Source organism: Coffea arabica, chromosome 8e (assembly GCF_036785885.1).
Source record: "Coffea arabica cultivar ET-39 chromosome 8e, Coffea Arabica ET-39 HiFi, whole genome shotgun sequence".
Taxonomy (NCBI): Eukaryota; Viridiplantae; Streptophyta; class Magnoliopsida; order Gentianales; family Rubiaceae; genus Coffea; species Coffea arabica.
The window spans coordinates 44,349,049-44,363,757 of NC_092324.1; the positions used below are offsets into that span (position 1 = coordinate 44,349,049).

The following is a 14,709-nucleotide window of genomic DNA, read 5'->3' on the forward strand; positions in this document are numbered from 1 at the left end:
AAACTGAAACTGATAATTTTGTATCAGCCACCTGACATTTGGACAGATTGCTCCATTGGTTATGTCAATTCCATTAGCCAAGGTTACCGTAAAAGGACTGACTGCTTGATGAGGACGTTGAAGAGGCTTAACTAGTCCATAGTGTATGAAGCTATATGAACTTCCAGTATCTACAAGAATCTTGATGGGTACTCCTCCCAGGTTGCCTAACAGTATAATAGATTTCCTCTTTATTGCTATTGCAAGAGCATTCAATGACACCTCAACCATTTCCCCTACCCTGCCTGTAAGCTCATCTTGCTCTTCTTTTACATCCTCAAAGTCAGTTCCCTCCCCTTCATCCAAATCTAAATAGTTCAATCCTCCATATTTGCATTGATGGCCTACCCCAAACTTTTCCCCACATCTGTAGCACAGGTTGTGTTTATGCCTATATTGCATTTCCTGATAGGTTGCAATTTTCTCATTTATTTTATTATTAATTTTTCCTATTACCTGACCTGATGTGAATTAATTAGTAGATTCTACTCACTTTTCGTAATTTACATTTATTTCAGGGAATAGAATAAAAATACCAAACCAATACCAATTTGGCAATCATAAGGAAAGAGCCCAAGTAGCATGCATCTGGGGGCATTTTTGGAACAAGAAGATGCGGCCCTTTCTGGTAATTTGCGAAAGACAACTTTCAAAAGGAAAAAAGAGGTTGAAGTCTTCTTCGGATGGGGGACCACCACAGACCATCAGAAGTAGGCAGTAGATAGAAACTAGAATTTGCAGAGGGTTGGCACTATTTTGGAGTTTTTAGCTTTTGACTTTTCTTCTTCATTTTTAGTGGGGCCTCTTAGTAGTTTTCTTTCTTCCTTCATGGATGTTAGGAGCAAATGGAGAATTGAATGAATCTCTGTAGTTGTTTCACTTTGACTTTTTCATTTCCCATCCCGGTGTAGTTTTCTTCTCGCATGCTTGGACAATTAGAAACAATTGAATCAATTGCTGTGGCTTGCTCTTCCTTTCATTTATTCGAACGAATTGGGTTCTCCCAAACGAAGGCGATGGCCGCGCGTGTCGCATCAATTTTGCATGGGTCTCTCTTGTCAGGGATGAACTAAATCCCTTTTGTCTAGTCAAGAAACAACGGATGTTTTGATTCACCTAAAAATTGTGAGATCGATTTAATTTAATCTTTTCCTTTTATTTATTGGTATCCGCATATTCCTTGATTGCTATGCTTGTGGTTATTTAATTAATTGATTGTCTAGGATCCGGATAATTAGTTGATTGGGTAATCTATTGTCAATTAGGGCATTTAAATCCGTAATCGTTTAATTGCCTTGAATTAATGACAACTGGCACGATTGGGTTTGTGTCAGGGGGATACGCGGGCTAATCTGAAATAACCCTGGTAGTGCGTTATTTGGTTAGAATAGAGCTCTTCTAATATGTAAGGCAATTGGAGAATTAAATCTTTTGGGCGTACCTAGGATTATTTCTCAATTACAGCAGTGATTAACGGGCATACCTTAATCACCGATACAGTAAGGAGGGGTTGACTGTCATCGTTTTTCTGGCAGTTATAACCTATTTATTAATAAATAATTGGAATTGCTTGTGCATCGATGATCAATTAGGTGAACCATGCTGAAGTTATTTCTTGACTAGACCTTTAATTATTATTATCTTATCTTTAGTGAATTGCCATTTGATTTTAGTTGCCTATTCTATTTTTAATTGTTTTCTTGTTTTAATTGTTTTAAACCTTTAATTATTGTTATTCTTAGTTTAGTGAATTGTCATTTATCTTCTAGTTAGTCAATCATTTTAGTTAGTGAATTGTCATTTGTCATCGTTTATACAAAATCACCCCCTGTGTTATTTTTTTTTTATTTCAAAAGAGACAAATACCTCCAGTCCCTGAGGATACGACCCTACTTGCCATGTTTACAAATTAATATTTATTTGTGAAAAAGTCATCCCATTCGGATATATCGGATCAAGCAAACTCTTCGGAAACAGGATGAATCGAGTAACCCATTGCACACCTAGAGTCCCTGCTCTAGTACTTGGAATTGGGTTTTGGTTATTTTAATTGGCAAATAGGTTTATTTTTATTAGTGCACAGGCTTCGACAACCTGTCAATTTTTGGCGCCGTTGCCGGGGACTGGCGTTAATTATTTGTTTCTTTTTAATTCCAATTTTGTTCTAATTTTCTGGTATTTTTCTAGTTTATACCTCGTTCTTCTCGTACAGGCGAATTAGTTTTTAACCCTGAAGTAGAGAAGACCGTATGTAGAACGAGAAAGGAAACCAGACAGTTCAGAGAGGAGCAGTCCAGTGCTGCATCTCAGAGACCTGAGCCAGAAGTTAACCCAACAGATTCGTTTGGTGACACTTCGAGTGACTCTGACCAAGAGGAAGTCACCATGGCGAATGCATAAACACCAAGGGAGTTGGCTGCTTCCAATTTAAATCAGCAACCTCTATGCGTTACTTTTTCAAATTTAAATGATAACATTTGATTTGAATTAAAATCTGGTCTAATTCATCTTTTGCCATCATTCCATGGTTTACCAGGTGAGGAGCAGTATAAACACCTGCAAGAGTTTGATATAGTTTGCAACAGCATGAAGCCCCCAGGTATTACAAAAGAGCAAATAAAAATGAGGGCATTCCCCTTCTCCTTGAAGGACTCTGCAAAAGACTGGCTGTACTACCTGCCACCAGGTAGTATCACCACGTGGGACCAGCTGAAAAAAAATTCTTGGACAAATATTTTTCGACGTCTCGAACTACAAGTCTAAGAAAGGAGATCTACGGTATCAAGCAAAATCCAGGCGAGTCCCTCTATGAGTATTGAGAGAGATTCAAGAAGCTGTGCATCAAGTGCCCCCAACACCAAATAAGTGAGCAACTGCTCATTCAATACTTCTATGAGGGCCTACTCTTCAGGGACAGGAGTATAATCGATGCTGCAAGTGGAGGGGCGTTAGTGAACAAGACTCCTCGGGCAGCATGAGAACTAATTGAAGGAATGATTGAGAATTCGCAGCAATTTGGTACGAGGGAGGATGTCCCAACGTGTAGGGTGAATGAGGTAGAAACATCCTCCATCCAGCAGCAAATCTCTGAATTGACATCCTTCGTGCGACAATTATCTGTAGGAAGTGCCTCACAAGCCAAAGTGTGTAGGGTATGTGCTGCCGTGGGTCATGCTATGGAAGTGTGTCCATTGGTTCAGGAAGAAACTGCAGAGCAGGTGAACATGGCTGGCCACGCACCCGCGCCAAGAATGCAGTACGACCCTTACTCAAGCTCCTACAATCCTAGTTGGAGAGATCATCCCAACCTAAGTTATGGAGGGAATCGGCAGTCCAACTTCATACCAAATAGACAGCAAAAGTACCAGCAGCAGTACCAGCCTCGCCAACCACCACTCCGTTCGAACTCAAGTCCGTCCATGGAAGAGATGATGAAGCAATTACTTGCGAATCAACAAAAGACGGATTCAGACCTGCAAAGCATGAGGAATCAACTGGGACAAGTGCAATCACTGCAAACTCAAGTAAATCAAATGGCCATTTCGATCAACTGTTTGGAGTCCCAGGTTCAAGGAAAGTTGCCATCTCAACCTAAGTTGAATCCGAGAAATGTGAGTGCAATGACTTTGAGGAGTGGCAAGGAAGTCCAAGGACCCGAGCCGGTGATTCTTAAGGACAAGGATGAGGAGAAGATCGAAAATGAGCTTGAGAAAGAGGACAGTAATGGCACAGATCAAAAGGTACTCCCGGACCCAGTTATCACAGTTAAGACTAACCCGCTGCCTTTTCCTAGTGGGTTGGAAAAACCGAAAAAGCAGGATAAGGAGAAGGAGATTTTGGAGGTGTTCCGTAAGGTAGAGATTAATATTCCCCTGTTAGACGCAATTAAACAGGTGCCGAAGTACGCAAAGTTTCTCAGAGACCTGTGCATCAATCGAAGGCGGCTGAGGGGAGATGAAAGAGTCATTATTGGGGAAAATGTGTCGGCGGTCCTACAGAGGAAATTTCCACCAAAGTGCGGGGACTCAGGTATGTTCACGATCCCCTATAGGATAGGTAACACTGTGATTAGGAAGGCCATGTTGGACTTAGGGACGTCAATTAATGTAATACCTAAGTCTATCTATGCTTCTCTGAACCTAGGTCCATTAAAAGAAATTGGAATAATCATTCAATTAACTGACCGAACTAATGCATATCCTGATAGGTTGGTTGAAGATGTGTTAGTAAAAATTAATGATTTGGTGTTTCCAGCCGACTTTTATGTACTTGATATGGATGATGATCACTCCCCCGATCCCCCACCTTTGTTATTAGGTAGACTCTTTTTTACCACAGCACAAACAAAATTGATGTTAATAAGGGTACCTTGTCCATGGAGTTTGATGGGAAAATTGTGCGTTTTAATATCTTTGAAACTATGAAATACCCCTCAAACTCCAACTTTAGCTCGGTTTTCTTTGTGAGTGCTATTGACCCTGCGGTGCAGGAAGTGTTTGAAACTGTTGGCAGGGATGAGTTGGAGGTTGCTTTAACCAAGCACCTCGAGTTGGAGATGACTCCTGAGGTAGAGTGGAGTGAAGATTTGAAATGCACAATATGGACATTCGCTCATTGCCAACCTCAACAAAAAGGTACGAAATTTCACCTATTTTCATTCCCGAACCTCACCAAAAGGTATTACCATCTGTGGTGCAGGCACATGTGTTGGAGTTAAAACCCCTGTCGGAGCACTTGAAATATGCGTATTTGGGTGACAACGAAACACTTCCGGTGATCATCTCAGCTGCACTCTCGGAAACTCAGGAGGAGAAGTTGATTCGAGTCCATAGAGAGCATAAAGAAGCGATAGGTTGGACCATCGTAGACATCAAGGGAATCAGCCCCTCCATCTGTATGCACCAGGTTAGGCTTGAAGAGGATGCCAAACCGGTACGGCAAGCTCAAAGGAGGCTTAACCCTCTCATGATGGAAGTGGTGAAGAAAGAAATTTTGAAACTACTAGATGTAGGGATCATCTTTGCAATATCAGATAGCTCTTGGGTGAGCCCGATCCAGGTAGTCCCAAAGAAGACAGGAGTGACAGTAGAGGCCAACCAAACGGGTGAACTCGTGCTAGTGGGCAAACCCACTGGATGGAGGCAGTGTATTGACTACCGTAGGCTGAACGCCGTCACAAAAAAAGACCATTTTTCTCTCTCTTTCATTGACCAAATGGTTGAACGTTTAGCTTGTCGGGCTTACTATTGCTTTTTGAATGAATTTTCAGGGTATTTTCAGATAGCAATTGCACCAGAGGATCAAGAGAAGATGACCTTTATGTGCTCGTTCGAGACCTTTGCTTATAGACGGATGCCATTCGAGTTGTGTAATACACCTGCAACATTCCAGAGGTGTATGGTAAGATTTTTTCAGAATATGTGGAGAAAATTATTGAGGTTTTCATGGACGATTTTAGTGTATATGGTGATAGCTTTGATACATGTTTGGATAACCTGAAATTGATCTTGTTAAGATGTATAGAGACTAATCTCGTAATTAATTAGAAAAAATGTCATTTTATGATTGAACATGGGATAGTCTTAGGTCATGTTGTGTCTTCTAAAGGCATTGAGGTTGACAAGGCTAAAATAGACATTATATCTGTTTTACCTTACCCCGCGAGTATGCGGGAGGTGCGCTCTTTTCTTGGACATGCAGGATTCTATCGAAGGTTCGTCAAGGACTTCTCGAAGATTGGAACCCCGTTGTTCCAACTCTTATAAAAAGATGTGACTTTCAAGTTCGATAACAAGTGTGAGAGAGCCTTTGACAAGTTAAAGAAGCTGTTAACCTCACCCACGATCATCCAACCCCTTGACTGGAGTTTGCCATTTGAGATCATGTGTGATGCCAATGACCATGCTGTAGGAGCTGTATTGGGGCAAAGAGTGGGAAAAGCAGTTCACGTCATCTACTATGCGTCCCGAACCTTGAATGGAGCTCAATTGAACTACTCCACTACTGAGAAGGAGCTTCTTGCAGTTATTTTTGCTTTAGATAAATTCAGGTCATATTTGTGTATTTTCTGATCATGCAGCATTAAGGTACCTAATGACCAAGAAAGATGCAAAACCGAGACTCATAAGGTGGATACTGCTCCTACAGGAATTTGACCTGGAGATAAGGGATAAAAGAGGGTCAGAGAATCTAGTAGCCGACCATTTGAGTCGTATACCTGTTGGAGAGGAGAACGAGCCATTAAAGGATGCATTCCCTGAAGAGCATTTATTTTCTCTAAATTCTCAATTGTCTTGGTATGCCGATTTAGTCAATTATCTAGTAACAGGTAATTTTCCTGCAGGTTGACCAAAATCGAAGAGGGATAAATTGAAGAGCGATGCCAAGTACTTCATCTGGGATGACCCGTACTTGTGGAAGAAATGCGCTGATTAGGTGATGAGGCGATGTGTAAGTGAGGCTGAATTAGAATCAATTTTAACTTTTTGTCATACTTTTGCCTGTGGAGGTCATTTTGGACCCAAGAGAACTGCTCATAAGGTGTTAGAAAGTAGATTTTATTGGCCTTCTCTGTTTAAAGATGCGTATGTGTTTTGTAAGTCTTATGATCATTGTCAAAGAGTAGATAATATAGCCCGTAGAGATCATATGCTCCAAGTCCCGTTAATTTTTGTTGAAATTTTTGATGTATGGGGTATCGATTTCATGGGTCCTTTTCCTACCTCATTTGGTTTTGTGTATATTTTATTGGCAGTCGATTACGTGTCTAAATGGGTGGAGGCTAAGGTCACCCGGACAAATGATTCGAAAGTAGTTGCAGATTTTATCAGGTCTAATATTTTTGTGCGTTTTGGGATGCCAAGGGCAATTGTTAGTAACATGAGGACGCATTTCTGCAATAAGACCGTAGCTGCGTTATTTCGCAAGTACGGTGTACTCCACAGGGTCTCAACGTCGTACCACTCTCAGACCAATGGTCAAGCGGAGGTATCGAATCAGGAGATTAAGTCCATCTTGGAGAAAATGGTGTGCCCCGATAGGAAAGATTGGAGTCAACGGTTGGAAGATGTACTCTGGGCCTATCGGACGGCGTACAAGACTCCTATAAGGATGTCACCGTATAGATTGGTATTTGAGAAGCCGTGTCACCTTACAGTCGAGTTCGAACACAAAGCTTTTTGGACAATAAAACAATGCAACATGAATCTAGAAGAGGCCGGTGCTCAACGGAAGTTGGATTTGCAAGAATTGGAGGAGATTCGGAACGAAGCGTACGAAAATGCATTAATTTACAAGGAGAGAAGCCGGGCATTTCATGATCAACAAATTTCAAGGAAAACCTTTGAAATCGGTCAGAAGGTCCTCCTGTACCAATCCAGGCTTAAACTCTTCCCAAGTAAGTTAAGTTCCCGTTGGATTGAACCTTTTATTGTTACTCACATCTTTTCCTATGGTGCAGTTGAAATCCAGAGTGCTAAGACAGACAATAAGTTTGTGGTGAATGGGCACCGTCTCAAACATTATTACGAAGGTTTTTCAAGTGGAGAAAGGGAGACGATAAGTCTAGATGCACCACCGTGTCCCAATTAGTGACACCTTGCCATGTCTAGTCAAAGACATTAAAAAGAGGCGCTCATTGGGAGGCAACACAATCTCTTTTGATTGTTTGTTTGGTTTTTTGTGATAGTTTCAATATGTTTTTCTTGATTTTATTGATTTCGGGTTTTAATTTTCGTTTTTGGTGATTTGTAGGTGTTCTTCTGTCATGACGCATCCGCGTCAAGTCGCAGGGAAAGCTCATGGACAGAAGGGTTGTTGCTCTCATGACGTGCCCGCGTCACGTTCGCGGGAAAGGTAAGCATTAAAAAAAAAACTCAAAACTGTTATTGATTTCGTGTTAGTCTCTAATTTTGAATTTCCAAAAATAAATCTGGTTCATATTAATCAATTTTTCATAAAAAAATAAAAAAAAAATTCAATAAACAAAATATAAATTAATTAATTCTTTAATTCGAAAAAAATAGAAATTTTTTTCCGTAGCTTAGATTTTCAAAGTTAATGTTTTAATAAAAAAAAAAAAATTTCCCTCTTTTCTTTCTTTTTCTTTCTTTCTTTCTTCTTCTTCTTCTTTCTTCTTTCTTTCTTCTCCCCTGTTCTCCTCTGTGTCACCCGAAGCTTCACGCCGCCGCCATATTCTTCTCCACAAACGACGCACGCCGCCAACCTTTGCTTCCAGCTCAGCCCACCACCAGCCCTTTCTCTCTGCCTGCCGCTCCCTAGCTCCAACCACTCCACCACCAGATCTCCTCCAAAGTCACGCGCTCTTCCTCATCGCGCGCCGCCGCACTACCACCAGCTCAACCAAGCGCCATCAGCTCGCTCCAACCGTCGCACTCCGCCGTCTCTTGGACTCGTCACGGCACCACAGCCCTCCGCGCGCACAACTCCTCTCCACTCCAACCCTTTACCATCGCCTTCTGCGCACGCAACCACTGCTGAAGCTCGCACGCTGCCGCGTCTTACGCCTAAGCAGAGAGTCGCAGCCGTGGCCCACCAGCTCCCTGAGCTTCCTCATCTCTCCCCTCGGCGTTCGCCAAACGCCGACGCCGCCTCTAACCACCGCTGGCTCCTCGCCGCGCGACTCACGTAGCCACCCCAGCGAGCCCAAGCCGACGCCGCCTTCTCGTTCCTCCCACTTCGCATGCCACCACCCTTGTGCGGCGACTCCAATCCCAGCAGCAGCAGCCCATTGCATGGCTACTTCGCACGCCACTGGTCACGTACCGCTGCCTACTCCAGCCGCAATCGCCGTTCAGCCATCGTGGAGGTAGTCCACTGTTTTCATTCGTTTTCAATTGCTGGTGGGACTTTCTGCCATTAACAGACATCTATGCCATTTGCATTGCTTGTTCAAAGGGGTAAATCTAATTGAATTCTTGGGGATATTCTGACCGTTGCTTTCAATTGCTAATCTCGTTGAGGTTTCTATTGAGATCGTGGTTGAATTAATTCAGAAGTTGCCTGTTTACTTGGGAGGCTTGTACCACTTGATTTACTTGCTGCGGTTGGTAGTATCAAATTGATCTATTGAGGGCAATCTGGTTGTCGAGCATTGGGTATTTGTAGTTCCTGGTGGGTGAATACTTGATTGGGGGTAAATGCTGTGTTCCTGCTCTGCTCTGTTATAGCAATTTTCTGCTTTTTTGAATTGCGATTTGCACCAGTGGTACTGGTACGAGTACTTGTTGACTCTATTTGGATACCTGGTTGTCTGCTGAGAGTTTGTGACTGGGTTGTCGTTTTTCAATTTTTGAACTCTAATTACTGGTAGGATACACAGCTTGCTTGCTGAAAGTTACGGGTTGACTGTTGGGACAATTTGTTCGGATTTTGGGTACACGCAGTTTGCTTGTTGACTGACTACATTGGGTAGTCCCTGTGCCTATTGAATTGCTTTTGCCAGTTGCTAGTTGTTGATAATAGTTGGGCATCCTGTAGTTATTGCGTGCCATTGTTGCTTTGTTAAGAAATTGGTATAAATTGTGAGTGACTCGATTGTACATTTTCTGGTTGCTTAAATTGGCATTTGCTGGTTATTCTTGTCTTGACGATCATGGTGAGACCTAATCATCTTCTAGGTCTAGAGCCTCTCAATCTCAGCCCTCACCCCAACCCTCCATTCCAGTCCATACCCCTATCAACCAATCTTCTGCTTCTGGTGTCCGAACCCGATTAGGCAGGGGTAGGGATGCTCATGTGGCCTCTGCTGCTCACCTAGACGGGCATTTGAACTTTACTAGACCCGCTAATCAGCAGAGATATGCTAAGGTTTGTGAGAGGCGTATCATATCTTGCAAGAGTTGTGAGAAACTTGCTATGATTGGCCTAGGCATCCGGGAGGAGGTCGATCAGATGTTTACTAATATCGGGTGGCGTCCTTATCGTGATATCTTCTGTCCCACCTTTGTCAAGCTGATTAGGGAATTTTACTCCACTTTCGAGTTTGAGTTGCCTACGAGGTATACCATAGAGACCCCAAATGTTATTCATTTCCGTCTGATGGGTCAGGAGTTCAATTTCTCCATTACCCAGTTTAATCTGGCATTTGGATTCATTACTCCGGAGTATGCCGAGACTAGGGAATACGCTGAGAGTGCCTGTGATTATGTAGAGCCATTTCTTTCTTCCTACCACGACATTTGGAGGGACATGTCTGTCGAAAGGCACCTCTAGGACCCTTTTAGATCTAGGAGCTCCTTTTTCAAGGATCCTAGTGCCCGTTATGTTCAGCGACTTCTGGCCTACAGCTACTTGGGTCGAAAGGACAGCTCTAGTATACTCTCCCGACACGAGTTCTTCTTCATTTGGTGCATGAAGAACAATGTCAAGATGAATTTGGGGTGTTGGTTGGCGGCACAGTTCAAGACCGTTTTAGCCAAAAAGAACAAACCCCTAATCCTCAGGTCCTATATCACACACTTGGCGGTACAGCTAGGAGTTCTTAATCTTCAGGACCACGACCTGCATTTGGCTTTCGAAATGGAGTTGCTGAACATGGAATGCTTAGAGAAGATGGGAGTTGTTGAGTGCCTACCCAATGGCTTCTTTCAGTTTACCTTTCTGGGACCGGTACGAGCACCGGGTACGCGCCCTTTGACACAAGCGGGCCCTCTTCGTTCCCTGGGTCTGCCGAGGATACCGCTGGCCCCTCCTCCTATGCACCTCCTCCACCCCCTGGGCCGCTGATTGGAATCAACTTCGGACGCAAGTTTAGAATCTGGAGGCTCGGATGACCAATATTGATCACAACGTGCATTTCATGGCGCAGAATTTAGCGGCATTTATGCAGCATGCGGGTCTTACGCCGCAATTTGGTTATCATCCACCACTTTGACCTCACTTCAGGGAAGTTTTGTTGCCCTCTCTCCTACTTTTGGTGTTTATTTGCTACATTGAGGGCAATGTATCGTTTAGCTGTGGGAGGGTCAGTTGTGGTTCTAGTTTTTAGTTTTTAGGTATTTTTCCTTTATTTCTAGTTTGTTATTTGTTTATCTTTCGTTCAGTCTCTTTCTTTCTTTTTGGTGCTTAGCTCTCATGTGAATGCCAAAGTTTGACGTTGAATTATTGACTCTAATTCTACTATTGCCATGATTTAATAATAAAAGTGTATCTAGTTAATGTGGTTAAGTCCAGAACATCTCTTTGGTGAATATCGGTGATTGCTCGACTCTTTTGATTTCTTTATTAACTCTTCTAGGTATAGGGAATGACTGTTGGCATTTTAATGTGAATCGGTCCAATTTGACTCTGGTTCTCCATGTTTAGCAATAATGAGGCTAGCTGCTCCTAATATTATGTTTAGCAGTGTTATTTTGCGTTATAGTGTTATTTGGCTGTGAATAAACTTGACTGTACTCCGCTATTAGTTACTACTGAGTAACCGGGGATTTTCACCTAAAAGTGTCGATTCTCGATTCAAAAAATAGTAATTTCTATGAATATGTGGTCGTATAGCGATAAGAGCTGAGTAACCGAACTCCTTCATCTAAAAAATATCGGAGTTCGCGTCAAAAGATTTCAATGGCTAGAGACTAAGTCTTTTGCGCTAAAAAAAAGGAGTAAATAATAGAAAACATGAAAAAAAGTGCAGGTTGTGTTAGTGTGTGTTAGAGGTCAGCTTGCCGATTTATAGACTTAATATAGAGATTTTGGTTAATAGTTGGACCATTTGCTGATAAATGTTGTGCGCCATTCCTTCTTCTTAGATTGGTTAATTTGGAATTAGAGGAGTTTGCGGTTTAGAAGCTAACCGAGGTGATGTTTCTCGAATTTTGATCACTGATGCTTGATATATGATTTTTCTTGGCATCTTGGCAATTTGGTAGATAGAGCGATGGCCATTATCAAATTTTGGTGTTTGTTTACTGTTCTTATGCTTGAGGACAAACATGGTTTAGGTGTGGGGGGAATTGATAGGTTGTAATTTTTTCATTTATTTTATTATTAATTTTCCCTATTACCTGACCCGATGTGGATTAATTAGTAGTTCAACTCACTTTTCATAATTTGCATTTATTTCAGGGAGTAGAACGAAAATACCAAACCAATGCCAATTTGGCAATCATAAGGAAAGAGCCCAAGTAGCATGCATCCAGGGGCATATTTGGAACAAGAAGATGCGGCCCTTTCTAGTAATTTGTGGAAGACAACTTTCAAAAGGAAAAAAGAGGCTGAAGTCTTCTTCGGATGGGGGGCTGCCACAGACCATCAGAAGTAGGCAGTAGATAGAAACTAGAATTTGCAAAGGGTTGGCACTATTTTGGAGTTTTTAGCTTTTGACTTATCTTCTTCATTTTTAGTGGGGCCTCTTAGTAGTTTTCTTTCTTCCTTCGTGGATGTTAGGAGCAAATGGAGAATTGAATGAATCTCTGTAGTTGTTTCACTTTGACATTTCCATTTCCCATCCCGGTGTAGTTTTCTTCTCGCATGCCTGGACAATTAGAAACAATTGAATCAATTGCTGTGGCTTGCTCTTCCTTTCATTTATTCGAACGAATTGGGTTCTCCCAAACGAAGGCGATGGCCGCGCGTGTTGCATCAATTTTGCGTGGGTCTCTCTTGTCAAGGATGAACTAAATCCCCTTTGTCTAGTCAAGAAACAACGGATGCTTTGTTTCGCCTAAAAATTGTGAGATCAATTTAATTTAATCTTTTCCTTTTATTTATTGGTATCCGCATATTCCTTGATTGCTATGCTTATGGTTATTTAATTAATTGATTGTCTTGGATCCGGATAATTAGTTGATTGAATAATCTATTGTCAATTAGGGCATTTAAATCCGTAATTGTTTAATTGCCTTGAATTAGTGACAACTGGCACGATTGGCTTTGTGTCAGGGGAATACGCGGACTAATTTGAAATAACCCTGGTAGTGCGTTATTTGGTAAGAATAGGGCTCTTCTAATATGTAAGGCAATTGGAGAATTAAATCTTATAGGCGTACCTAGGATTATTTCTCAATTAGAGCAGTGATTAACGGGCGTACCTTAATCACCGACACAGTAAGGAGGGATTGACTGTCATCGCTTGTTTGGCAGTTATAACCTATTTATTAATAAATAATTAGAATTGTTTGTACATCGATGATCAATTAGGTGAACCATTGTTGAAGTTATTTCTTGGCTAGACCTTTAATTATTATTACCTTGCCTTTAGTGAATTGCCATTTGATTTTAGTTGCCTATTCTATTTTTAATTGTTTTCTTGTTTTAATTGTTTTAGACCTTTAATTATTGTTATTCTTTGTTTAGTGAATTGTCATTTATCTTCTAGTTAGTTAATCATTTTAGTTAGTGAATTGTCATTTGTCGTCGTTTATACAAAATCACCCCCTGTGTTATTTTTTTTTTTTGGATTTCAAAAGAGACAAATACCTCCAATCCCTGAGGATACGACCCTACTTGCCCTGTTTACAAATTAATATTTATTTGTGAAAAAGCCATTACATTCGGGTATATCGGATCAAACAAACTCTTCGGGAACAGGGTGAATCGAGTAACCCATTGCACACCTAGAGTCCTTGTTCCAGTACTTGGAATTGGGTTTTGGTTATTTTAATTGGCAAATAGGTTTATTTTTATTATTGCACAGGCTTCGACAACCTGTCATTTCCTCAACTGAAATCCTATTATATTCCATGGATTTAGTTTCAACCTTCTTGAAATTTGGGTCAATAGCAGGAAGTTTGTAGGAATTTGGATTGCTCTGACCATTTGCGTGGTTCCTGTACATCCCATACTTGGGTTCTACTGCTATTTTCCTGAAGGCTTATGCTGTTCAGATGGAACTTCAAGCGAGCACTCCTGCAATTATGCAACTTCAAAAGCTTTGGATAGAGTTTGTGGTTTGAACATCTTGACCATTGGCTTAATTTCTTCCTTTAAGCCACTGATGAAACTGGACACAAACTACCTCTCACCCGGTTTGGGGTTTCTAATCAACATAAGGGTCTTTAATTCTTCAAATTTCTCCTCATACTCTTCTACAGTTCCCTTTTGTTGTAATTTGTTAAATTCCTCTACCACATCACGTGACCACTTTCCAGCAAACCTTTCACACAATAATTCGCAAAATTCAGACCAAGACATCCTAGGTCTTTCTAGCTTCACCCCTTGGAACCAATTGTCAGCCTTTCCTTCCAAAAATATTTCTATCACATCTATCCTCTGGTTCTCAGGTATTTGGTAATTCAAGAAGTATTTCTCACATTTTCTTAGCCACTCCCTAGGGTTACCCGAAGAAGACATAGGCATCTCTAGTCTTGGCAGGTTGGGAACAAAGTTCTTACCTCTAGCATCAGGCTATATTCCATGCATTTCTGCAGAGGACATGAGCTTCAAATGCGCTGGGAGAGTAGGTAGAATTGGTTCTGACGTTCCTGCTTCAACCTCTGACATGCCTTTTTCTTTCATCATTACCTTTAGTAGAGCATTGAACTTCTGCTCCATCTTGTTGAACTTCTGATCTGGGTTCCCTACCATAGCCGCTAATCTCGAATTGTTCTGCTCCAATTCTTCATGGAATTTGTGCTGCAAATTGTTTTGACAAGAGGCCTAAACTGCAGTCATGGTCCCCATTACTTCTTGGAGTCTACTTTCCTGTTTCTTGAG

The 14,709-nt window shown here is 41.5% G+C and overlaps 1 protein-coding gene and 1 non-coding gene across 2 annotated transcripts; one reads left to right on the forward strand and one right to left on the reverse strand.

The window, feature by feature from the left end:
- Positions 1 to 621: 621 nt before the first annotated feature.
- LOC140012804 (uncharacterized) lies at positions 622 to 7,629 on the forward strand. Its single transcript, XM_072061117.1, has 13 exons — positions 622 to 667; positions 2,252 to 2,386; positions 2,576 to 2,725; positions 3,163 to 4,068; positions 4,183 to 4,261; positions 4,378 to 4,606; positions 4,738 to 5,082; positions 5,320 to 5,439; positions 5,586 to 5,714; positions 5,823 to 6,062; positions 6,187 to 6,367; positions 6,794 to 7,435; positions 7,499 to 7,629. Exons 1-13 carry the CDS (start codon positions 622 to 624, stop codon positions 7,627 to 7,629), a joined length of 3,333 nt encoding a protein of 1,110 aa, XP_071917218.1.
- LOC113705109 (small nucleolar RNA R71) lies at positions 2,796 to 2,902 on the reverse strand. Its single transcript, XR_003451757.1, has one exon. It is a non-coding gene; the product is annotated as a small nucleolar RNA R71 (small nucleolar RNA).
- Positions 7,630 to 14,709: the final 7,080 nt, after the last annotated feature.